The sequence below is a fragment of the Mobula birostris genome, chromosome 8, assembly GCF_030028105.1.
Source record: "Mobula birostris isolate sMobBir1 chromosome 8, sMobBir1.hap1, whole genome shotgun sequence".
NCBI classification, from domain to species: Eukaryota; Metazoa; Chordata; class Chondrichthyes; order Myliobatiformes; family Myliobatidae; genus Mobula; species Mobula birostris.
Genome location: NC_092377.1, coordinates 163,605,166 through 163,630,904, shown reverse-complemented (window position 1 = coordinate 163,630,904; position 25,739 = coordinate 163,605,166). Strand labels below are relative to the sequence as shown.

At 45.0% G+C, this 25,739-nt stretch overlaps 1 protein-coding gene across 1 annotated transcript in view; it reads right to left on the bottom strand.

Moving 5' to 3' along the window:
- stard7 (StAR related lipid transfer domain containing 7) overlaps window positions 1-25,739 on the bottom strand; it is a 49,358-nt gene that overhangs the window by 16,140 nt on the left and 7,479 nt on the right. Inside the window, exons 3-5 of the mRNA XM_072266702.1 lie at window positions 8,248-8,426; window positions 2,769-2,818; window positions 151-261 (exon numbers count right to left, since the gene is read on the bottom strand). Of these exons, the coding sequence (XP_072122803.1) occupies window positions 151-261; window positions 2,769-2,818; window positions 8,248-8,426 (340 nt within the window). The remainder of the gene's footprint in view (window positions 1-150; window positions 262-2,768; window positions 2,819-8,247; window positions 8,427-25,739) is intronic.

Below are 25,739 nucleotides of genomic sequence, written 5' to 3'. Positions count from 1 at the left end.
AAATTCCTCCCGCATCTCGTTTGCTACTTCAGATTCCACCGTCTGCAGCCTCTCATATTTCCTATTCGGTTCACAACTGGACAGCAGGTGACCAGACAAGAGCTGCCGGAAGAATGTCACACACGCTTTAGAGATGGAAAACGTGCTTACCGGGAAATGCGTGACCCAGTGGACAACCTCCGACCCGGAGACCTCATCCCGTTCGATCACTTCCAGCTTAATTACCAGCTCATCCCATTTCTTCCTGTATTCGGTGTCCAGCTGCAAGGAGACCCCCCACCTCATTAGTAAATGTGGCAGAGGAAGGCTTCACTCCACCTTAATTAACCACAGGAGGAACATCATCGGGAATAGTTCTTGCCCCTGGCAAAACTGCCCAGGGCTACAAAGACAAGAACCAATCTTGTCAGAACAGCCAGTTGCTGGTTTCTACTCTTGTTGCAGGACAGCAACCTCTCTCTCCCTTGACTGGGGGGAGTGGGGAGGAAAAAGAGCCTCTGTGAGATGCCATAGTCCTGTAGTTTTTGATGGAATCTAGATCAGGGTCACTTGTGGGGAGGGGGTGGGGTTGTAGATTCAAGTTGGGGGAGGGTCAATGTTTCTGCTGCCCGTGTGGGTGAGGGGCTTTGGGGATCTAATGTTCTATTATTCATTCTATGGGTTTTCTTGTTTCAAGGCTGTCTGTGGAGAGCAAGAATCTCAGGTTGTATATTGTATACATTCTCTGAAAATAAATTGGAACATTTGTCCAGAGCCAAGTAAGACTCAGGCTATGTCTACACTAGACCGAATAATTTTGAAAACGCCAGTTTCGTGTAAAAACGACAGGCATCCACACCAGGCGTTTTTAAAAATACCTCTGTCCACATTAAAATGGATATTTGGACAAATCTCTTCCTACTGGGCATGCGCAGGACACACAGAAAACAAACAAAGAGGAAACTGTATACTTGGTGCACGTTTGTCTCGATACAGACTGGAAAAACTTAAAAGGAAGTTCCCAAACGAAAGATTTGTTGCGCGTTTGTCCAGAAACATTTCCTACAGCCATAGTCTCTTCACCAATGAAAGGGACGACAGCTACAACTAAATGCAATAAGGCTTGTTACTGGGCAAAAGTGAAATTTGCTGTTACCTCATTCATTTGCCTTTACTTTTGCCATGTCTTTGTGTATTATTTTGCTGTATTTAACATGTGCAATAAAACGAGTTACTGGGCAAAAGTGACAATTGCATCTATTGAATGTTTGCACAAGCGATACATTAATAAAGCGCCTTGTTAAATGTATAAAACATGTCTGCATCAGCGTTATCTTGTATTTCCATGCAATGTTACATTAGGCTGTTACACATCTATTGTCAGATATTGTTGTGGTGTTGGAGGTTGCGTTCAAGAAAACAATGAAATGCCACACTGCCGCCTCCATTTGTTCCGGCACGTCATGACAGCGGTTTTAAAAATAGCTGGTTACCCCGTACTCACTATGCCGGATATTAGGCGTTTTCAGATTTATTCACTCTGGAGAGCATCTCTGAAAATCTCCATTTTTGGGGGAAGAAAACACAGTTTCAGTGTGGACGGAGAGTCAAAACGAAGAGAAAAAGCTTTGGTTATGGATTTATCCGGTCTAGTGTGGACATAGCCTTAGTATACTAGATCCCTCACACAGACAATGGTTGACAGTCAGAGCTGGAGCAAAGAATGCCTGATAGATGTCCAAGGTGAGGTTGCGGAGGACGAGCGAGGAGGTACCACAGCCTCTAGAAAGACTAACTGCATCTTGAGGACAAGGTCACCAAGTCAACCTTCAGTACAGAAAGGGAACCCTGGACATGCAGGGGCACGCAGAGAGATCAACAGTAGTCCACAGACTTCTGCAACCCACGTGGCTGTGGGGTGGACAACTACAATTCTGCATTCATTTAGTCCAGGGGTTCCCAACCTTCTTTATGCCATAGACTCCTACCATTAACCGCAGGTCTATGTACTCCAGGCTGGGAGCCCCTGATATGATCAGAACATTGGGATCACCTCAATCCAGGGAGAAAGAGCTGGGACTTGGAGGAAAAGAAAATGCCCCATTTCCTTTGATCAGTCACAATAAATGACTTCATTTTTATTGCACATTCAAGTTCATTACCATTCAACCATATAAACATACACCGCTAAAGGAAACAATATTCCTCCGAACACAGTACATATAACTCACACAACACAACATATAAAGTAATATTCCTACAAATAAATTGACAAATAATCAAATATATTCCAGGAGACTGACATTTAGCACAAGGTGCATTTACAACACAAGTTCAAAAGCAAACACAGTAACAAACACAGTAACAAACACTACTCGTGTTTCACAAGATCACAAGATAAAGGAGTAGGCTATTCGGCCCATCGAGTCTGCTCCGCAGCTCCCCCATGAGCTAAACTATTTACCCATCTAGTTCCAATTTCCGGCTTTTTCCCCATACCCTGACTAATTAGATACCTGTCAATCTCCTCCTTAAATACCCTCAATAAGTGATGAGACCTGGGTGCTTGGCAGTCTCATAGCCTGGGGGAAGCTATATCCCACCCTAATAGTCTTTGTCCTAATACGACTGTACCTCTGCCTGATAGTGGGGGGGGAGGGAGTCAATGAGATTGTACAAGAGAATGTATAAAAATTAGCTGAATAATATAATGCAACACTGTACATTTCTTATTCTCTTCAGGATTACCTATACACCAACTCTTAAAAGATTTAGTTCTGCAGACATACCTGCACGTTGAAGAACTGTCGAGGGGTAACGTCATTGTATGTGCCAAAAACTGCAAGGGGAAAAAAGTGAAATGAGTGAATGTTCTCATTACGACTCTCAAGAGAAGATTAACAAAGCAGAGTCCACCGTTACTATGTGTTACCCGCTTTACCGGGGCCAAGTAGAGAAATTAATGCCATCAATCCAACCTTAATTAGGACGAAACTGCTGGAGGAACTCAGCTGGTCAACCTCTGCGGCAGGAAAGGCCACAGACGTTGCCAAGGCTCGCTGAGTTCCTCCAGCAGTTTTGTTTTGGTACCGGATTCAACCATCTGCCCTCTCGTGGTCTCTGAATTGTGAAGCTGCATTTGCCTCCTTGAGGTCACTGGGTGCCCTGCTGGTTTGTACGTTAATTGCCGAGGTCTAATCACTGGAATACTGTCCACATGGTCCTTTCTCATCGGCAGCTGTGAATCTATTCATCCACAGAGAACAGTGTGGCATCGCTCAGAACAAACCTGGTCTTCCTCACCACAGACACAAAGCAGGGACTGTGTAGTGATCTGGCCTAGGAAAGACAGCTGAATTCTGCTCTGGTCAACTGGGACTTACAGTCACCTTGGCTCACAACATCTAGCCCAGTGTACAGTAGTACGCTGGCGTAGTGGTAAGATCAGTCCGAGAGACAGGGAGCCCATAGGTCTTTCCTGGAATTGGAGGATCGTCCCTATGCGTGGATGGGAGGGAGGGAGCGAAGAATAAAAGGAGCTTGTTTTGCTGTGTTGTCTTGGTGCTTGTTCAGTTCTGTCTTGCTCTGCCAAACATCATGGGCATGCTATGTTGGCACTGGAATGTGTGACGACACTGGTGGCTGCCCCCAGCACATCCCTGTGTGTGTTGGTTGTTGACATAAACAATGGATTTCACTGCTTCAATGTACTGCCATTGTTCAGTCATTAGGTGCCATGTCGTATGATGTGGTCAAGTTACGGTCTTTCCATGCCCATGATTGTTCTTGGCAAATTTTTCCACAGAAGTGGTCTGCCATTACCTTCTTCAGTGTCTTTACAAGGCAGGTGACTCTTCAGAGATTGTCTGCCTGGAGTCAGTGGTCACATAACCAGGACTTGTGATCTGCACCAGCTGCTCAAACGACCATCCACCACCTGCTCCGATGGCTTCACATGAGTTGCTAAGCAGGAGCTACACCCTGCCCAAGGGTGACCTGTAGGCCAGCAGAGGGAAGGGGCACCTTACACCTCCCTTTTCAACCTGCCACCCAGCACATATGATAACTAAATTAACCTGTATCAAGTGATCTGGAGACAAGTCTCACCTGGCAGATGTATTTGATGTATTGGGACTTTATCAAAAGTAGTGAATGGCAAGATTATTGAATATAGATCAATAGAAAAATTCATTTACATAACACAAGAGAGCAGTCTTGGTTCCTAATGCTTTTACAATCCAAACATCAAGAATGAGGCATTAAAATTGTTGCTTAAAGCTGTTCTATCAAATGTTACAAGAGCAAAGGCAAATGGAAAAAAAAGGTCAAGAGAAGTCCCAATTAAAAAGTGGTCACATCTTCTCATACCAGACTAGCGATAACAGAAATTCCACTGATAACATTTAACCAGAACTAAGTACTGTGACGCCTGCTAAAGAAAGCCAAGAAACCTCTCGAAAAATGCAGAAGCAACTATACCTAACTGCTGGAAAATTCACCAAGCCACATGCATACAAGGGAACACAGAAAAATACAGGCAAGCATAGGAAAATTAAGCCACAAGAAAAATAACAATTCTACACCCTGATCCAACAGGAACAGGCCCTTCAGCTCTTGTCGTGCAAATTAATTGCACAAGTAATCAAATGCCCAACTAAACTAATCCCTTCTACACTTACAATGGCAATATCCCTCCACTCTCTGCATACTGATGAGAACATCTAAAAGCCTCACAAATGCCCAAGCACATGTACCTCATCCACTACACTCCAGAAACTGTTTAAAAACCTGTCCCAGACACTTCCTTTGAACTTGCGCCATCTCACCTTGCATGCATGCCCTCCAGAATGAGATAAAACCATAGTATGGTGCAATTCACAGTGCTGTTTGAGAGGGAGAGTGGCGGGGTGGAGATTCATCTCTACCAAAGGAGGTGTGAGGTGCTCCTTCCCTCTGCTAGCCTGCAGGTCACCCCTGGGCAAGGTGTAGCACCTGCTTAGCCTCCCCCCACCCCACACACCCTGGGTCAGGCTTGTGAAGCCATGGGAGAGGTTGGTGGATGGTCAAATGAGCAGCTGGTAGATATCACAAGTCCTGGTTACGCGACCACTGACACCAGGCAGACAGTCTCCAAAGGGCATTAATAATGGCTGGGGTCACTTGTCTTGTAAGGACACCCCTCAGAAGAAGCCAATGGCAAACCACTTCTGTAGAAAAATTTGTCAAGAACAATCGTGGTCAAGACCATGATCGCCCACGTCATATGACCCAGCATACAATGATGATGTCATATGATCCAGCACATAATGATGATGATGTTTGACAGTAAGAAGCTCAAACTGGATGTATTAATATTACAGTTGAGTAAAGGTAACTGCCCTTCAAAAGGCCGCAACCTTGTCATAGTGGTAAAAGGAGGCTTGCGTGCCTTAATGACCCGGAGAGCTACATTGGCTGGAGTCAGGGCTTTGTGCTTTGGCCCTTGGTAGAGTCACCCATGGCAAACAGGTCAAAGGGTAGAGGCCAGACTAAGTGTGGTCCACAAGTCCTCCAGGTTCAGGGGTTCATCTCAGGGCCAACAACCCTGACTGGTCAAACAAAATTGTTATGCAAACAGCAATGAAGAATCCTTCTACATCTGAGTGCAACAGTATTGCTGAGTCTTCACTCAGGACTTTATGACTGACAGTAGTGAAGAGCTGCTGACATGATGAAGTCCTGAACACTGCCAGAAATGGAGGACCTTCATTGCTGCCCTAGATGCCAGCAGCGCAAGGGGCAGCAAGTAAAAGGTAACTATAGGGACCAACATTCTCCAGTGGAGAGCTCTCACCTGGCTTGAAGCAACAACCAGCTGGAGGAACTCAGTGGGTTGAGCAACATCTGTAAGATGATGGAGGAGGAATCAAAGTTTCAGGTGGAACCCTTTGCATTAGGACCCACCGAGTTGCTCCAGCAGCTTAGATGCTGCTCCAGATCCCATCATCTTCAGTCCCTCATGTCCACATCCATCCTGGGCTCAGTAAGACAATTATCCAGCTCTATGCTGACCAACACCGGCCACTGCGCTGCTGGACCAGGGTCAGAGGTAGAAGGTAACCCATAGCCACAAGTGTTGAGTGAAGCACAGTACTGTGCAAATGTCTTAGGCACATGTAAAAAAAAGTCCTGTAAAGTGAAGACACTTTCAAAAATAATTAAATGAAAAGTTTCTAAGTATCAAAAAAAAACACCAAATCAAATCAATGTTTGGTGTGACCATCCTTTGCCTTTAAAACCGCATCAGTTCTCTTCACTGCAAAGTCATGCAGTTTTATATGGAAAAAAAACAGCTGGCAGGTTGTTCCAAGCACCTTGGAGAACTTGCCACAGTTCTTCTGCAGACTTTGGCTGTCTCACTTGCTTCTGCCTCTCCAGGTAATCTCAGGCAGCCTTGAAGATGTTGAGATCAGGGCTCTGTGAAGGCCGTACCATCTGAAACCATACAGAAAATCTTTGATGCCCAAGACTTTTGCACAGTACTTTAGAAACTACTGGCCTCTCGACAAAGGCTTTGGTCAGTACCAGAATAGGCAGCTGTCACACATGGATATTTCCTACCCAACTGCTCAAGGGAAGGGATCGGCCTTCCTTCGAGCAAGGACCCCAACACTCCAAGCTGTGCTCTCTTCTCACTGCTGCCACTGGGAAGCAGCTATAGGAACCTAAGGTCGCACACCAGCAGGTTTACCCTACAACCACCAGGCTCCTGATCCAGTGTGAACAACCTCAACTCTGAACTGATGCACAATTTATAGATTCACTTTCAAGGACTCTACAACTCATGTTCTGAGTATTATTACTTAGATGTTTGTCAGGTCTTTGTTTGAGTGTAGTTTTGCATTGATATTTCTGCATTTCTTTATTTTAAGACCATAAGACAAAGGAGCAGAAGTCAGCCATTCGGCCCATCAAGTCTGCTCCATCATTTTATCATGAGCTGATCCATTCTCCCATTTGGTCCCACTCCCCCGCCTTCTCACCATAACCTTTGATGCCCTGGCTACTCAGATACCTATCAATCTCTGCCTTAAATACATCCAATGACTTGGCCTCCACTGCTGCCCGTGGCAACAAATTCCATAGATTCACCACCCTCTGACTAAAAAAATTTCTTTGCATTTCTGTTCTGAATGGACGCCCTTCAATCTTTAAGTCATGCCCTCTCGTACTAGACTCCCCCATCATAGGAAACAACTTTGCCACATCCACTCTGTCCATGCCTTTCAACATTCGAAATGTTTCTATGAGGTCTCCCCTCATTCTTCTAAACTCCAAGGAATACAGTCCAAGAGCCGACAAACGTTCCTCATATGTTAACCCTCTCATTCCCAGAATCATTCTAGTGAATCTTCTCTGTACCCTCTCCAATGTCAGCACATCGTTTCTTAAATAAGGAGACCAAAACTGCCCACAGTACTTCAACTGAGGTCTCACCAGCGCCTTATAGAGCCTCAACATCACATCCCTGCTCCTATACTCTATTCCTCTAGGAATGAATGCCAACATTGCATTCGCCTTCTTCACTACTGACTCAACCTGGAGGTTAACCTTAAGGGTATTCTGCACAAGGACTCCCAAGTCCCATTGCATCTCAGAACTTTGAATTCTCTCCCCAATTAAATAATAGTCCTGTAAATGCGTACAAGAAAATGAATCTCAGAGTAGTACGTAAAGACTTTGATAATAAATTTACTTGGTCTTTGCTGAGGTTCAAAGGGAATATGCTGAATGCACTTAATCCAATGTGTTTTCTCGGTTAGGGTGTCCACATGGCTGGACCAGGGCGAGTTTTTGATGATATTTATACCTTACAAATTGAAGCTCAGCACCATCCCCACCCAAGGAGTTTGTACATCCTCCTGATGACCATGAGGGCTTCCTCCAGGTGCTCTAGTTTCCTCCCGCAGTCCAAAGACCTACCCGTTGGTAGGTTAATTAGTCATTGTAAATTGGCCTGAGATTAGGCTAGGGTTAAATTGGGAGTGGCTGGGCAGTGTGGCTCAAAGGCCTATTCCACGCTGTATCTCAATCAATAAAAAATTTCAATAATGTACAGTATAGAGCAACACATGTGCTGGAGGAACTTCGCAGGTCAGGTAGCATCTATGGAAGAGAATAAATGGGTCGAGACCCTCCATCAGGACTTAGTGTGTCAGGGTGGCATACGGTGACGTACATGCACTCGGATAATGAATTTACCCTGAACTTTTCCCAGGGTGGTCTTACCTCTGTACTGGTAGAGATGACTACCTGGGATGGGTCTGCGCCACAGTCGGAAGCTGGACCTGTCCATCACCAGCTCCCACGCATCGTCCTGCTTGGGATGTTTGTCACACAAGGCGCGTTCTCTGCTCTGCTGTTTCTCATCCAGTGGGATGTCCAGGTTATTGAAATCATTCAGACACCTGCGCCAGGTAATAAAACCGCTCATCAGCAAGAGACAACGGAGAAACAGAAAGGCCCAAGCGTCGAGGGTCTGATTTATCACACATACATCAAAACATGCAGTGAAATGCGTCAGTCATTAATGTTAACAACTAACACACCCAATGATGTGCTGCAGGCAGCCCACAAAAGCATCACCACACATTCCAATGCCAGCTTAGCATGTCCGCAATCTGCAACAGAACAACACAAGCAGCAGCAAGGACTAAACAAAACAAGCCATGTACATACACACACCACACACTTCCAACCCACATCTAGGACTTCAGTTCTTAGCCCAGGACTCTCAGATATCGGGCCTCCAAACACCAGTCTGGCCCAGACTTGCAGACTCCGGGCCTACGACCTCTGAACATGCCAACCCGGGGGTTTCAACCTTCAGGCCCCGAACTCTGGACTTGCCAAATTTGGTTCTCGCCCCTCAGACTTGCTGAGCTCGGATTCCCTGACCTCCCCACATCACTCCTCAGTCACGCACTCATATGACATCCTACGTCCAACACCGTGGACCAGGTTCGTAGCTTCATGGAGTTCTACAGCACAGAAACAGGCCCTTCGGCCCAATTTGTCTATGCTAACCAAGACGCCTCTCTAACCTAATCCCATTTACCTGCGTTAGGCCCATAATCCCTTGAAGCCTTTCCTACTTTGATCTTGTACCCACATGTACCACTTCCTCAGGCAGCTCATTCCAAATATCCACATGCTGCATGGAAAAATGCCCATCGGGTCCATTTTACATCTTTACACCCCCCCCCCCAACTTTAAACCTAAGCCCCTAGTTTTCGAAGTTAGGGGAAACTATCTACAGCAGGGGCTCACAACACTTTCACGCCATGGACCAATACCATTTAGCAAAGGGTCCAGGAAGCCCTGAGCTGCAGAATCTATGTCCCATCGAGTCTTTTCCACCATTCCATCATGGCTGATTTTCCCTGTACTCTTTGATCCTTCTACGATCCTCACAATCCTCCCATCCATGTACCATTCCAGGAAGTTCTTGGGTAGGAACATGATACCTAAATGAAACCGCTGTACCTGCCTCAAACACTTTCTCCAGCACGGATAACAAACACGATTGATAGAAGTACAACGTAGAAAGTGGGAGGTTATGAATCCATAAAACACAAGAACAGAATTAGGCCATTTGGCTCATCCAGTCTGCTCCACCGTTCGATCTTGGCTGATGTATTTTCTCTCTCAACGCCATTTTCCGGCCTTCTCCCCATAATCTTTGACACCCTTACTAATCAAGAACCTATCAACCTGTACTTTAAATACACCCAAGGATTTGGCCTCCATAGCAGTCTGTGGCAATGAACACCCTCTAGTTAAGAAAATTCCCCATCTGTTCTAAAGGGACATCATTCTATTCTGAGGCTGTACCCTCTGGTCTTTGACTCTCCCACTATTGGAAACATCCTCACCATGTCCACTCTATCTCGGCCTTTCAATATTTGATAGGTATTGAATATCCAGGTAAGTTTACGCTTGTATCTCAAACCCTCTGATCCTAGTAGTGTCCTTACAAACTCTTTCTGCCTGCTTCAAGACCTCCTACAAATGGTAGTGGACTTGGCCCAGTACATCACAGGCAAAACCCTCCCAACCATTGAGCACATCTACGTGAAGCGCAGTCGTCAGGGATCCCCACCACTCTCTTCTCACAGCTACCATGAGGCCTCCGGACTTGCACCAACAGAGTTAATAACAGTTACTACCCCACAACCATCAGCCTCTTAAGAAAGGGGACAACTACACTTACTTGCCAGTCCATTCAGATGTTCCCACAGCCAATGACCTCACTTAAAGGACTCTTTATCTCATGTTCTCGTTATTTATTGCTACTTATATTTGCACAGTATGTTGTCCTTTGCACTCTGGTTGATCTTTCACTGATCCTGTTACAGTTACAATCTACAGACTTGCTGAACATACCCGCAGGAAAATGAATCTCAGGGTTCATTATATGTACTTTGGTAATAAAATTTACTTCGAACTTTGAAGTCTTCACGCGTAACCCTGCATACTAAGTGGGGCCAAGTACTGTATACCTTCCATTAACACCTGGGGCTGGTGTCTAAATTAGCAGAGCTGTCCCACAAACAAAGAACAACCTGACATGGTTCAGCAAATACAATTATACACCCGACTCAGATTCAGATCAGTTCACAGACACATACAATAGGAAGGTGCAACACCAAGTTCTTGCTCACATGTGGTGACCTTTCCACCACATACAAGGCATGAATTAGAATATCCTCCACTTCCCTGGGTCAAAATAGCTCCAGCAACATTGAAGCAGCCCACTTGACTGACACCCCCTTCCACTACCAATACAGCACGGCTGCAGTGTGCATCGACTACAAAATGGACTGCTGTTAATTGCCATGCCTACTCTGACAACACTCCCAAACCTGCAATCTCTACCAAAGCCAAAGCTCGAAGTAAATTTATTATCATTTATGTCACCATATACAACCCTGAAATTCATTTTCAATATTCAATAAATCCAATAACCATAATAGAATTGTGGCATTGGACTAGCTACATGAAGGTCGTGAGATCGAGCCCCAGCCGAGGGAATATGTTGTGTCCTTGAGCAAGGCACTTAATCACACATTGCTCTGCGACGACACTGGTGCCAAGCTGTATGGGTCCTAATGCCCTTCCCTTGGACAACATTGGTGTCGTGGTGAGGGGAGACTTTCAGCATGGGCAACTGCTGGTCTTCCATACAACTTTGCCCAGGCCTGCGCCCTGGAGAGTGAAGACTTTCCAGGCGCAGATCCGTGGTCTCGCAAGACTAATGGATGCTTTTACATAGAAACATAGAAAATAGGTGCAGGAGTAGGCCATTCGGCCCTTCGAGCCTGCACCGCCATTTATTATGATCATGGCTGATCATCCAACTCAGAACCCCGCCCCAGCCTTCCCTCCATACCCCCTGACCCCCGTAGCCACAAGGGCCATATCTAACTCCCTCTTAAATATAGCCAATGAACTGGCCTCAACTGTTTCCTGTGGCAGAGAATTCCACAGATTCACCACTCTCTGTGTGAAGAAGTTTTTCCTAATCTCGGTCCTAAAAGGCTTCCCCTCTATCCTCAAACTGTGGCCCCTCGTTCTGGACTTCCCCAACATCAGGAACAATCTTCCTGCATCTAGCCTGTCCAATCCCTTTAGGATCTTATAGGTTTCAATCAGATCCCCCCTCAATCTTCTAAATTCCAACGAGTACAAGCCTAGTTCATCCATTCTTTCTTCATATGAAAGTCCTGTCATCCCAGGAATCAATCTGGTTATTTTGTTATAATAGAATCAACGAAAGACCACCCCAACAGGGCAGACAACCAGTGTGCAAAAGACAACCAACTGCAAATACAAAAGTCAAAAGAAATAATAATAAATAAATAAGCAATAAATATTGAGAACATGAGATGAAGGGTCCTTGAAAGAGAGTCCATTGGTTGTGGGAACACTTTCAGTGATGGGGCAGGTGAAGCTGAGGGGTAATGGCTGTTCATGAACCTGGTGGTGAGAGTCCTGAGGCTCCTGTACCCGACAAGGAAAGCTGGAACATCTACCAGCTGCGGTTTCGTCCCCAAGTCACACATCACTCAGACCAGGAAATAACACACTTAACCCCGTGAATAGTATTCTAAAATTGTGTTCTTAATTGATAGAATGATTGACTTGTTCCTGTTTCATAAGTGGTTAATCTGTACCAACAAGAAGTCAAGTCAGAACACAGAACATTATAGCACGGTACAGGACCTTCGGCCCAGAATGTTCTGTCGATATTTTAGCCTACTCCAAGATGAAAGTAACCATTCTCTCCCACAGAGTCCTCCATTTTTCAATCATGTACCTATCTTACCATATTCCTTGTTTTATTTTTTCAGAAGGCGGGGGAGTGGGACCAAATGGGAGAATGGATCAGCTCATGGCGGAGCAACCTCGATGGGCCGAATGGTCAACTTCAGCTCCTTTGTCTTCTGGTCTTAAGAGTCTCTTAAATGTCCCAATATATCTGCCTTTACCACCACCACTGTATGGATGTCCCATGCACCCACCTGTGATGTCCCCTTGTATTTTTTTTTCCCAATCATCTTAAAACCACACTGTCTCGTACTAGCCATTGCCACACTGGAAAAAGGGTGCTGGCTGTCCACTCTATTTATGCCTCTTATCATGTCTGAGTGAGCAGACCGGCATAAAATAGGTACGGTGACAAGGATGGAAAAAGTCTTCAAGGGGACAACCCAAGTGTGTCGGAACAGTGCAGCCAGGAGACAGGACGTGGTGGCCATGGTGCTCACTCAGCTAGCCCGAATTTCTAGCATTTAGCCCAGAACCCTCCAGGATCCTCCCCTCTATGTAGCTGTCCAAGAGTTTCTTAAATGAAGCTGTTGTATCGGCCTCAAGCACTTCCTTCAGCATGGATAACAAACACCATTGATGCAAATACCACGTGGAAAGTGGGAGGTTATGAGAACAAAAAACACAGGGACAGAGCTCGGCCATTTGGCCCATCGAGTGTGATCCACCAATCTTGGCTGATGTACCTTCCCTTTCGACACCATATTCCAGCCTTCTCCTCATAACTTTTGACACCCTCACTAATCAAGAATCTATCAACCTCCACTTCAAATGACTTGGCCCACACAGCCGCCTATGGCAATGAATTCCACAGATTCACCAGCCTCAGGCTCAGGGGTTCCCAAGCTTTTTTATGCCTTGGACCGATGCCATTAAGCAAGGGGTCCATGAACCCCAGGTTGGAAACCCTGCTTGCTGAAGAAATTCATAAGAACATAAGAAATAGGAGCAAGAGTAGGCCATCCGGCCCATCTAGCCTGTCTTGCCATTCAATAAGATCATGGCTGATTGGTCTGTAAACTCAGCTCCATCTACCTGTCTTTTCCTCATAACCCTTAATTCCCCTATGTAAAAATCTATCTAACTGTATCTTAAATATATTTGGTGAGGAAGCCTCAACTGCTTCCCTAGGCTGAGAATTCCACAGATTCACCACTCTCAGGGAAAACCAGTTTCTCCTCATCTCCATCCTAAATCTTCTCCCCTGAATCTTGAGGCAATGTCCCCTAGTTCTAGTCTCACCAACCAATGGAAACAACTTTCCTACTTCTATCTTATCGATCCCTTTCAAAATTTTGTATGTTCCTATAAGATCCCCCCTCATTCTTCTGAATTCCAGAGAGTATAGTCCCAGGCGACTCAATCTCTCCTCATAGGTTAACCCCTTCATCGCTGGAATCAACCCGGTGAACCTCCTCTGCACCACCTCTAAAGCCAGTATATCCTTCCTCAAGTAAAGAGACTAGAACTGCACACAGTACTCCAGGTGTGGCCTCACCAGTACCCTGTATCGTTGCAGCATGACCTCCCTGCTCTTGAATTCAATCCCTCAGCAATGAAGGCCAACATTCCGTTTGCCTTCTTAATAACCTGTTGTACCTGCAAGCCAAACAAGCACTCTGAAGTCCCTCTGCACAACAGCATGCTGCAATCTTTCACCATTTAAATAATAATCTGCTCTTCTATTATTCCTCCCAAAGTGGATGATCTCACATTTACCAATGTTATATTCCAACTGCCATACCCTGGCCCACTCACTTAACCTATCTATAATCCTCTGCAGACTCTCCACATCCTCTGTACAATTTGCTTTTCCACTCAGTTTAGTGTCATCAGCAGATTTTGCTACGCTACACTCAGTCCCCCTTCCAAATCATCAATGTAAATAGTAAACAGTTGCGGGCCCAGCACAGACCCCTGTGGCACCCCACTCACCACTGACTGCCAACTAGAGAAACATCCATTTATACCAACTCTCTGTCTTCTATTGGTTAACCAATCCACTATCCACGCCAATACACATCCTTCGACTCCATGCATCCGTATCTTATAAGTCTTCTTGTGCGGCACCTCATCGAGTGCCTTCTGGAAGTCCAAGAATACGACATCCACCTGTTCCCCTCCATCTCTCTCATCTCTGATCTAAAGAGACATCCTTCTATTCTGCAGCTGTGCCTCTGGTTCTAGCCTCTTCCACTACTGGAAACAACTTCACCCTGTCCACTCCTAATCCTCCACTTGTACTTGATTAAACTCAGAACTGCTGAGTGCATACATCTTCTAAATGCTGACAGATTTGGAAAATTAATGAACAAGAGTTCTTTATAGATTCAAAGTACGTTTATTATCAAAGTATATACAGAGAAAACAACCCTGGGATTCATCTTCCCCACAGATAGCCAGGTAACAAAGAAACATAGAAAATAGGTGCAGGAGTAGGCCATTCGGCCCTTCGAGCCTGCACCGCCATTCAGTATGATCATGGCTGATCATCCAACTCAGAACCCTGTATCTGCCTTCCCTCCATACCCCCTGATCCCTTTAGCCACAAGGGCCTTATCTACCTCCCTCTTAAATATAGTCAATGAACTGGCCTCAACTGTTTCCTGTGGCAGACAATTCCACAGATTCACCACTCTCTGTGTGAAGAAGCTTTTTCTAATCTCAGTCCTAAAAGGCTTCCCCTTTATCCTCAAACTGTGACCCCTCGTTCTGGACTTCCCCAACATCGGGAACAATCTTCCTGCATTTAGCCTGTCTAATCCCTTTAGGATTTTATACGTTTCAATAAGATGCCCCCTCAATCTTCTAAATTCCAATGAGTACAAGCCTAGTTCATCCAGTCTTTCATCATATGGAAGTCCTGCCATCCCAGGAATCAATCTGGTGAACCTTCTTTGTACTCCATGGAACTACCATGAAACCTGTTCAAGAAAGCTTCAAGCCCCCAATGTGCGATGAAAACAAACTGTGCCTCTGGCAAAAAGCAAGCAAACACCACACAGAATCTCAAACATCAAACCAGGAGGCCAGTAGCATTCAGTTCAGCGTCCTGCTGTTAACCCACTGCAGCTTGCAGGGTGAAGCATTCTGCAGTGAAGTGCCTCAGACTCCATCAATTGCCCCAATTAAACCACTCAAAAACAACACAAGACAAAGAGTAACCAGAATCCAGGAACAGGTACAGCGTGAACCCCAAGTCTCCCAAAACGAATCCAAAGCCTCTCTAAGCAACATGGATCCCAAGACTCCTCCACTTTCCTCCGACAGCAGATAACAAGAGGGCGAGGATGACTGATCAACACAGGCAGATGGTGACTGCAGCAGAGACCAACACAGTCTGAGGATTGCACGGGGGCAGCCCGCATGCCTCACCCGCTTCCAGCACCAACATGTGGTCACAGGGAGAATGTACAAACTCCTTACACAGCGTGGCGGGAATTGAAAACTCATCACTGGTGCTGTAACACACGGTGCTAAGGTGCTGCCCATTGGCAACTAGGCAGGCAAATTGTATGCCGGCCTTCAACACTAGGGCAGGGGTTTCTAAACTTCTTTTATGCCAATGAGCCTTACCATTATCCTCCGTCTTTTCTGACCAGGAAAGATCTCCAACTATGCCCTACTCCTTCAGTGTCACTAAGAGGACATGACCACAATCATCACGAGGAAACGTTGGAGATGGATTGGACACGTGATGAGAAGAGAAGTCAACTCCATCGTCAAGACAGCACTTCACTGGACCCCTGAAGGGCTGAGGAAAAGCGGGAGACCAAAGACAACTTGCTGACATACACTAGAGGCAGAAATAATGACTCCAAACCACACCTGGGGACAATAGAGAAGATAGCCAAGGATAGGCAGCGATGGAGGATGTTCAATGCTGCTCTAAACGCCAATGGCATAACAGGCAGCAAGTAAGTAAGAGCCTTACCATTAACCAAGGGAGCCGTGGACCCCAGATTGGGAACCTCTTTGTCCTGGAGCATTTGAGTGCCACAATTAGATAGGGCCACGGTGAGATCACACCTGGAGCTTTATGTACAAATTGTGCTTCTAACATGCTGTTCGGGGAGTGCAGCAGAATTTTACCAGACTGGTTCATGGAATGGCAAGGTTGTCACTTGGCAGGAACACTGAGCTGGAAAGTGACTTTTCTGGAGCGTAGAAGAATAAGAGGAAAGACAAAAAAAAAAATTGGGCTCAATGGAAGGAGGAGTCTCCTGATCAAGGAAACTAGAATTTGGCATACAAGACAAAATAATTTTAATTTGATGCAAACGACATTTTTCACTGTATGTTTGGATATTTCTCTGTACCTCTCACATCCAAATGCATAGGCAAAAGCAACTTTTGCATCAAATTAAACCAGTGAAGATTGTGCTAGAGCCAACATCCATAACATACAGTGAAAAGTGTCTTTTGCGTGAAATTAAACAGCGAGCATCGTACAGGGCAGCCCGTAACTATCGCCATGCTTCCAACACCAACATAGCATGCCCACAACTCACTAGTCTTTGGAACGTGGGAGGAAACCGGAGCATGTTGAAGAAGGCCATGCAGTCACAGGGAGTACATATGAATCCCTTACAGACAGCAGTGGGAAATGAATCCTGAACTTACAAATAGCGCTCTAAAGTACTTACCATGCCAACCCACCCACCCCACAAATGGGAAATTGACTCTGGCTATTTCTGCCTCTCACAATGTGATACATCTCCATTGTTATCTCAGCTTCACCGAAAGCAATCACAACTCATCCAGTCTCTCCTTATAACTCGAGCTCTCTAATCCAGGCAAGCTTGAATAGCTGAACAGCCTCTTCCTGCTGACTGATAAATTACTAAAATCTAAATCCCTCACACTGACAAGGAGAACAAACTGCAAGACAGGAAAATACACCAATGATGTTATTGGCCAGAGCTGAATCTGCTAATCTCTGCGTCCACTGGGAAAGTCGAAGCCCAATATCTGCAAGCCTGGGTCAGAGACAGCTAGAAGTCAAAGACAACGGCCTATCTAGGGTTTAAAGGACCGTGTACATATGTGCATGGATGAGAGGGAAGAATGGGGCTTGTTTAGCTGTTATGTTGCTTGTTGTGTTGTTTCATGTTCTGTATTATTTATTTATTTATTGGGATACAGCACAAAACAGGCTCTTCCAAGTCACACTGCCCAGCAACATACCCATTTAACTCTAACCTAATCATGAGGCAATTTACAATGACCAATTAACCTACCAACCAGTCAGTCTTTGGACTGCGGGAGGAAACTGAAGTAACCGAAGGAAACCCACCCGGTCAGGGAGAAAACGTACAAACTCCTTACAGTCAGCGGCAGGAATCGAACCTGGGCCACCGGCACTGTAAAGCATTGTGCCAACTATTATGCCACCTGCCACCCTGAGCACAGTGGGCATGTTATGTAGGCACTGGAACATGTGGCATCACTTGTGGGCTGCCCCCAGTTGTGAATGCAGATGATGCATTTCACTGTATGTTTCGATGCACATATGACAAATAAATTTCACTAATTCAAAGGCGAAATCAGATTAATGAATAGACATGCACAGTAGGCTTCCAGATTCCACATAGCCCTGCATGTTTTAAATATGGTGGTTCGGTCGGCTGCAGAAGATGGCCAACAGAAAGAATGGGAAGCAGCCAGCCAGGAACATGTGAAGCTGACCGAGAGATCAGCAGGCCCAGTCAGTTCCCACAGCAGCTGGACTATCCGAACACCAGCATTTCCCCATGGAGAACACATTGCCCTGGGCCCAACACAAAGAAAGTAACACACATCAAAGTTGCTGGTGAATGCAGCAGGTCAGGCAGCATCTCTAGGAAGAGGTACAGTCCACGTTTTGGGCCGAGACCCTTCGTCAGGACTAACTGAAAGAAGAGCTAGTAAGAGATTTGAAAGTGGGAGGGGGGAGGGGGAGATCCAAAATGATAGGAGAAGACAGGAGGGGGAAGGATGGAGCCAAGAGCTGGACAGGTGATTGGCAAAAGGGATATGAGAGGATCATGGGACAGGAGACCCAGGGAGAAGGAAAAGGGGGAGGGGGAAAAAACCCAGAGGATGGTCAGAGGGACAGAGGGAGAAAAAGGGGAGAGAGAGAGAAAGAATGTGTGTATATAAATAAATAACGGATGGGGTACAAGGGGGAGGTGGGGCATTAGCGGAAATTAGAGAAGTCAATGTTCATGCCATCAGGTTGGAGGCTACCCAGACAGAATATAAGGTGTTGTTATGCCAGCTGCTCTACTTCATTAGGAGTTTCAGGAGATTTTGTGACAAAGACTAGCAAATTCTACGGTGGAGAGCATTCTGACTGGTTACATCACTGTCTGGTATGGTGGCACCAATGCACAGGACTGGAAAAAGCTGCCGAGCGTTGTAGAGTTAGCCTGCTCCATCAAGGGCACTAGGGTCCCCACCAAGGACATCTTCAATACGCAATGCTTCAAGATGGTGGAATCCATCATGAAGAACATGTCCTCTTCTCGTCAGAGGAGTAGTACAGGAGCCTGAAGACATATTCTTAATGTTTTAGGACCAGCTTCTTCCCCTCCATCAGATTTCTTATCCGTCCATGAAGACTACCTCTCTATTTTGTTCTTTTCTTTGCACTTTTTTTATATTTCTCATCCAGAATCACTTTATAGCCAGTATGTGAAATGTACCAGAATTGATTGATTCACGTTCAACGCCAAGCATAAAACACGGGACAATACCATAACAGACAACGTAAATAGCAACCATCAATTTACAAGACAATAGAGCATTCAACAATTAGCAGAAAGGTCACATGCACAAAAGTCAATAATCAAACTTCAATAAATGTGATGTGAATAGACTCAGTAATTATCAACAAAACAAGATGAGCAAGAACTTGTAACTTACAGTAATCTTTATGTCTTGCACTGTACTGCTGCAGACCTGACTGATTATACCAACAGGCACTCTTGGAATTCACACTATTCTGAGCAACATAAACAAGGTGACCAAAATCTATGAAGCAATGGATCACCATATTCACAAAGACAGCCATAGAGGCCAAGTCATTTGGCACATTTAAATCAGAGGTTAACAGATTCTTGATTAGTAATGTCTCGAAGGTTACGGGGAGAAGATAGGACAATGGTGTTGAGGGGGACAATTCAGTCATGATCAAATTGCAGGGTAGACTCGATGGGCCGAAAGGCCTATATCTGTTCCCATGGTTTCATTCGCACTGTATCCCACTCCCTCCTCTTCATCCCTACCTGTTCTGTTACTTCAAAACATTAAACTAATTCAAAGGAAGACATGGGAGCCCAAAACGTGATTCTAATTTCGTCTTTACTTTAAATGAGGCATGCACTTATCACCTGGTAGGGTGATGACATATGCAATTCACATATTTTTACATATTACCCATCATTAATTAAATGAAGAATGCTTAAAAATATACACACGATTACTCAAATATTGTTGAAATATTAAATATACAGTTGTAAGTTTGTGATCTCTTTGCAGTTACCTGGTTTTCTGCATTAAGTACTCAAAACGTGGCCTGATCTTCATCTAAGTCACAACAATAGACAAACAGCCTACAGTAATAACACATGAACAATTGTACTTCTCATCAATACTGAGTACAGTACACATTTAAACAATCACAGTCTAGATTCAAAAAAGTACGTGAACCTCTGGGGTACTGTCTTCCACAAAAGCTAATTGGAGTCAGATGCTTCAATCAATGAGCTGAGGTTAGAGATGTGGGTTGTACAGGTGCCCTGTCCTATAAAAAAAAGACACCAAGTCCGGTTCTGACAGAGCCTGCTATTCTCAAGAAAGATCTGTTTACGTGCACTGTGCCTTGATGAAAACAACTTTCAGAGGACCTTAAAAGAACTGTAGAGACGCATAAAGCTGGAAGAAGCTACAAAAGCATTTTCAAAGACCTGAGTGTTCATCAGTCCACAATAAGAGAAATTGTCTACAAATAGAGGAAATTTAATACTGTTGCTACTGTCCCAGGGAGTGGGCATCCTGCAAAGATCACATCAAGAGCACGACGGGCAATGCTGAAGGAGGTGAAAATAAAAACCCAAGGGTAATAGCAGAAATCTCTAGAACTTGCTAAAATCTCTGTTCATGTGTCCACTATAAGGAAAATACTGAACAAGCATGGTGTTCATGGAAGAACAGCACGGAGGAAACCACAGCTCTCCAAAGAAAACATTGCTACACATCTCAAGTTTGCAAAAGACCACCTGGTTGCTCCACAATGCTTCTGGGACAATTTTCTGTGGACAGATGAGACAAAAATTGAACTTTTAGAGAGAAATGCACATCGCTATGTTTGGAGGAAAAAGGGGACTGTGCACCAACACCAAAACCTCATCCCAACGATGAAGCCTGGTGGAAGGAGCATCATGGTTGGGGGCCGCTTTGCTGCCTCAGGGCCTGGACAGCTTGCAATCATTGAGGAAACAATAAATTCAAAATTGTATCAAGACATTTTACAGGAGAATGTTAATGTAGCAGCCTGTCACCTGAAGCTTAACAGAAGTTGGATGATGCAAAAAGGACAATGATCCAAAAAAGAATAAATCAATAACAATGATTTAAAAAGAAGACAATTTGTGTTTTGGAATGACCAAGTCAGATCCCAGACCTTAACCCAATTCAGATGCTGTGGCGTGACCAGAAGAGGGCTGTTCATGCAAGGTATCCCAGAAATGTTGATGAACTGAAACAGTTTTGTATGGAGGAATCGTCTAAAATTCCTCCTTGCTGCTGTGTAAGTCTGATCAGCAGCTACAGGACACGTTTGGTAGAAGTTATTTCTGCTAAATGAGGTTCTACCAGTTACTAAATACAAGGGTTCACATACTTTATCCAACCTGGACTGTGAACGATTAAACAATGTATTCAATAAGGACATTGAAATTACAATTGTTTGCATGTTATTAGTTTAGGCATATTGTGTTTGTCTATTATTGTGACCACATTTTATGTGTAATTAATGCAGAACACAGGGTAATTGCAAAGGGTTCACAAACCTTTTCGTACAACTATACAACACTCCTTCTGCTTGGCTATAAACTCCAACTCAGTAGAGAATGCATCTTAACTATACACAGAGTATACTAATACAATAATACAACTATATAGACATTCACAGTAATGATATCTTCAAGCTTGAATAGAATAATTTAATATTCACTAATTATGGATTATATTCAAAAATGTGAAGTAAACATGAAATTGGAGTTACATTTCAGTCCACACATCAAAGTTGCTGGTGAACGCAGCAGGCCAGGCAGCATCTCTAGGAAGAGGTGCAGTCGACGTTTCGGGCCGAGACCCTTCGTCAGGACTAACTGAAGGAAGAGTGAGTAAGAGATTTGAAAGGGGGAGGGGGAGATCCAAAATGATAGGAGAAGACAGGAGGGGGAGGGATGGAGCCAAGAGCTGGACAGGGGATAGGCAAAAGGGATATGAGAGGATCATGGGACAGGAGGTCCGGGAAGAAAGACAAGTGGGGGGGACCCAGAGGATGGGTAAGGGGTATATTCAGAGGGAGAAAAAGGAGAGTGAGAGAAAGAATGTGTGCATAAAAATAAATAACAGATGGGGTACGAGGGGGAGGTGGGGCCTAGCGGAAGTTAGAGAAGTCGATGTTCATGCCATCAGATTGGAGGCTACCCAGACAGAATATAAGGTGTTGTTCCTCCAACCTGAGTGTGGCTTCATCTTTACAGTAGAGGAGGCTGTGGATAGACATGTCAGAATGGGAAGGGGATGTGGAATTAAAATGTGTGGCCACTGGGAGATCCTGCTTTCTCTGGCGGACAGAGCGTAGATGTTCAGCAAAGCGGTCTCCCAGTCTGCGTCGGGTCTCGCCAATATATAAAAGGCCACATCGGGAGCACCGGACGCAGTATATCACCCCAGTCGACTCACAGGTGAAGTGTTGCCTGAAACTCGGCCTGAAACATCGACTGCACCTCTTCCTACAGATGCTGCTTGGCTTGCTGTGTTCACCAGCAACTTTGATGTGTGTTGCTTGAATTTCCAGCATCTGCAGAATCCCTGTTGTTTACATTTCAGTCCTGTGTCTTCCTTTGAATTAATGTTCTGAAGTTACAAAACATGACATTACCTCACCCTCCCTCTCCTGACCGCCCGTTCCCCACCTCCTGCCCTCTTCACTCCTCCCCTCCCATCAACATGACTCATGTCACAGTTCTTTCACCTTCTTTATCAGCTCTGGGGCCTGGCCAGCTCCAAAGCTAATATTCTGTTTCTATTTTATCTTGGAGCTTCTTTTGTTCCTGAAGGTCACTTCAGTAAGCTTAAACTGCATTAACAGCACAGAATCCCGCCACAAAGCTAAATTTCTCTAAGCTGCTGGTTACATTCTTTTAGCTTTCTGATCTGCAGCTACAAGAAAAGTTTGGTGCAGGTTACTGCCGCTAAAGGAGGTTCTACCAGTTATTAAATACAAGGGTTCACATACTTTTTCCAGCCTGGACTGTGAATAATTGAATAATGTGTTGAATAAAGACATAAAAAGTACAATTACTTGTGTTGTAAGTTAAGGGAGATTGTGTTTATCTATTATTGTGACTTAGATGAAGATCAGACCATATTTTATAAGTAATGCAGAAAACCAGAACCAAACAGAGCGTAAATTCAGAAATCAGAGGTGCAAATAGACTTGGACGTCCTCATGCAGGATTCCCTGAAGTTTAACTTGCAGGTTGAGTGGGTAAACAAGAGAGATTCTACAGAAGTTGGAAACCCAAGCAACACACAAAATGCTGGAGGAACTCAGCAGGCCAGCCAACATCTATGCAAAAGAATACAGTCAACATTTTGGGCTAAAACCCTTCAGCAGGACTTCGTGGGTAGCCAGGGAGGCAAATGCAATGTTGACATTCATTTCCAGAGGACTGGAATATGAAAGCAAGGAGGTAAGGATAATACTAGGCACTGGTCAGACCACAGGTTTCTTAAGCTTGTTACAGCTGGGAGTGGTAGTGGGGATAAACTTCCACTACCTATTAAACGCTCCCAACAGCACGCATCTCAAATAACCTCTGACAACCAAGTCCAGCTCCTGCCCTTCACATGTGCCTTAGCAACTAAGCCCAGCGGAACCGTTTCTACTGACAGAAGGAGAAGAAAACATGGGTTACTCAAAACCAGTCGCTTCGGGCAGATGGGACTTGTCAGGCATGATGAAATGGTGGAGCAGACTTGATGGGCCAAGTGGCCTAATTCTGCTTCTATATCTTACTGGACTTATTTAAAGGCCTTTATAAATATTAATAACACTAGAATGAAGTTACTTTCCCAGCCTTTCAAAATGCTAATTAAACCAAGATTAGTCCCATCAAAATACCTTACTGTGATACTAGTTAAGTACAACACAGGCTGAAATTCCTGTGAGGGGACAACAGGCAAATTCATGTTTCACAGCAAACTGATAAAATAGAAATGGTACAAAATACACGACTAAGGACTGGTACACGAAATAAAGATTAGATTAGCTTTACTTTTCACTCATACGTAGAAATGTACACAAAAACGCAGCATGAAGTGTATCAATGAACAACAATGGCCAAGGATGCACTGGGGGCAGCCCTCAAGTTCATGGGAGTTTGCCGTTTAAATGGTTTGGCACGGACTAGATGGGCCAAAGGGCCTGCTGTACTTTTCTATGAATATACGTGTCACCACACTTCTGGCGCCAACACAGTATATGCTGATTTATACTTCTGTGTCAACTCGACGCCATAGGTATGGCTTAGCCGCGAACCCTGCACAGAGCCTACGCGGATCCCTACGCCATAGCCTGACGCGCACCTCTCCCAAAATGTAACTACGCATCACAGCAACGCAGACCGCAACAACTGTGATTGGTCCAGCATCGCATTTCCTCCTACACTGCAATAGCTTCCCATTGGCCGACTGAAGGGCAGGGAAGGAACTCTGGCTGCCATGCTTTCCATAAAGCTTTACAGACCTCCAAAATTATGGAGGACACATTTCGCTTTTACGAAAAAAGACGCTTGCTTTAAACTTGTTTACCCCGAGAAAGACTGCCATGACCATGAAGCCTTGCACAGGCAGGTGTGCGTGCATGCACAACGTGCCTGAATTGCAGAGCGACACAGACACACCAAAGCACAAGTATAAATGCTCACAACGCGCGTAGGCCACTTGCGTAGGTTACGGCATCCATTGACGCACAAGTATAAATCAGCCTTAAGGCCATAACGTACAAACCCCAACTTTAGAATGTGGGAGCAAACCGGGGGGGGGGGGGGTTCTGGAGGAAGCACACGGAGTCACAGGGAAAACGTACAAACTCCAGACAGAGATGTAATTGGAAACCCGCTCACACAGGCGGGCACTGAAAAGCACTACGCTAACCATTACACTACCATGCTGCACCTTGTAGCCATGGATGTGATGTCTGTCTTAGAAAGGGGGAGTGATCAAGGCAAACTCAACCTACCCCATTAAGATTTTGCACCTTCTTGTCTGCCTGCACTGAGCTTTCTCCGTGACTGTGACACTCGATGCTGCATTTTTTCCGCGCTACCTCGATGCGCTGTTGGGATAAAATCACCTGTACGGATGGCATGCAAAATAAACCTTTTCACTGTACCTCAGAACATATGACAACATTAAAAAAAGCAATATACCAGTCATAAGGAAACTTCCTATAGAAAGATGCCCTAGGTGACAGCTGAGATAAGTGATGCTTGCAATCCAGAGTTCAAGATTCTGTATCGGTTTCTGTCATTTCCAGTATTGAAGGGTAGAGAACAAAATAATTGTTACTCCTGACCCAACGTAGCCCAAAAAAGATAAAGAACAGTTCTGATCAAAAATCTGCAAAATCTGGGCCTCTGTACCTCCCTCTGCAACTGGATCCTCGAGTTGCTAACTGGAAGACCACAATCTGTGCAGAGCAGAAATGACATCTCCAGCTCACTAACAATCAACACTGGCGTACCTCAGGAGTGTGTGCTTAGCCCTCTGCTCTATTCTCCCTATATTGTACCCATGGCTCTGGGGTTAGGCACAGCTCAAATGCCATCTGTAAGTTTACTGATGATACAACTATTGTTGGCAGAATGTCAGACGGTGATGAGAGAGCGAACAGGTGTGATGTATCAGCTAGTTGAGAGGCGTCACAGCAGCAACCTTGCACCCAACATCAGTTCTGCGAGTCTGTGGTGGCCAGTGCAATCATGTTTGCTGTTGTGCGCTGGGGCAGCAGGCTGAGGGTGGCAGACACCAACAGAATCAACAAACTCATTCGTAAGGCCAGTGATGTTGTGGGGATGGAACTGGACTCTCTGACGGTGGTGTCTGAAAAG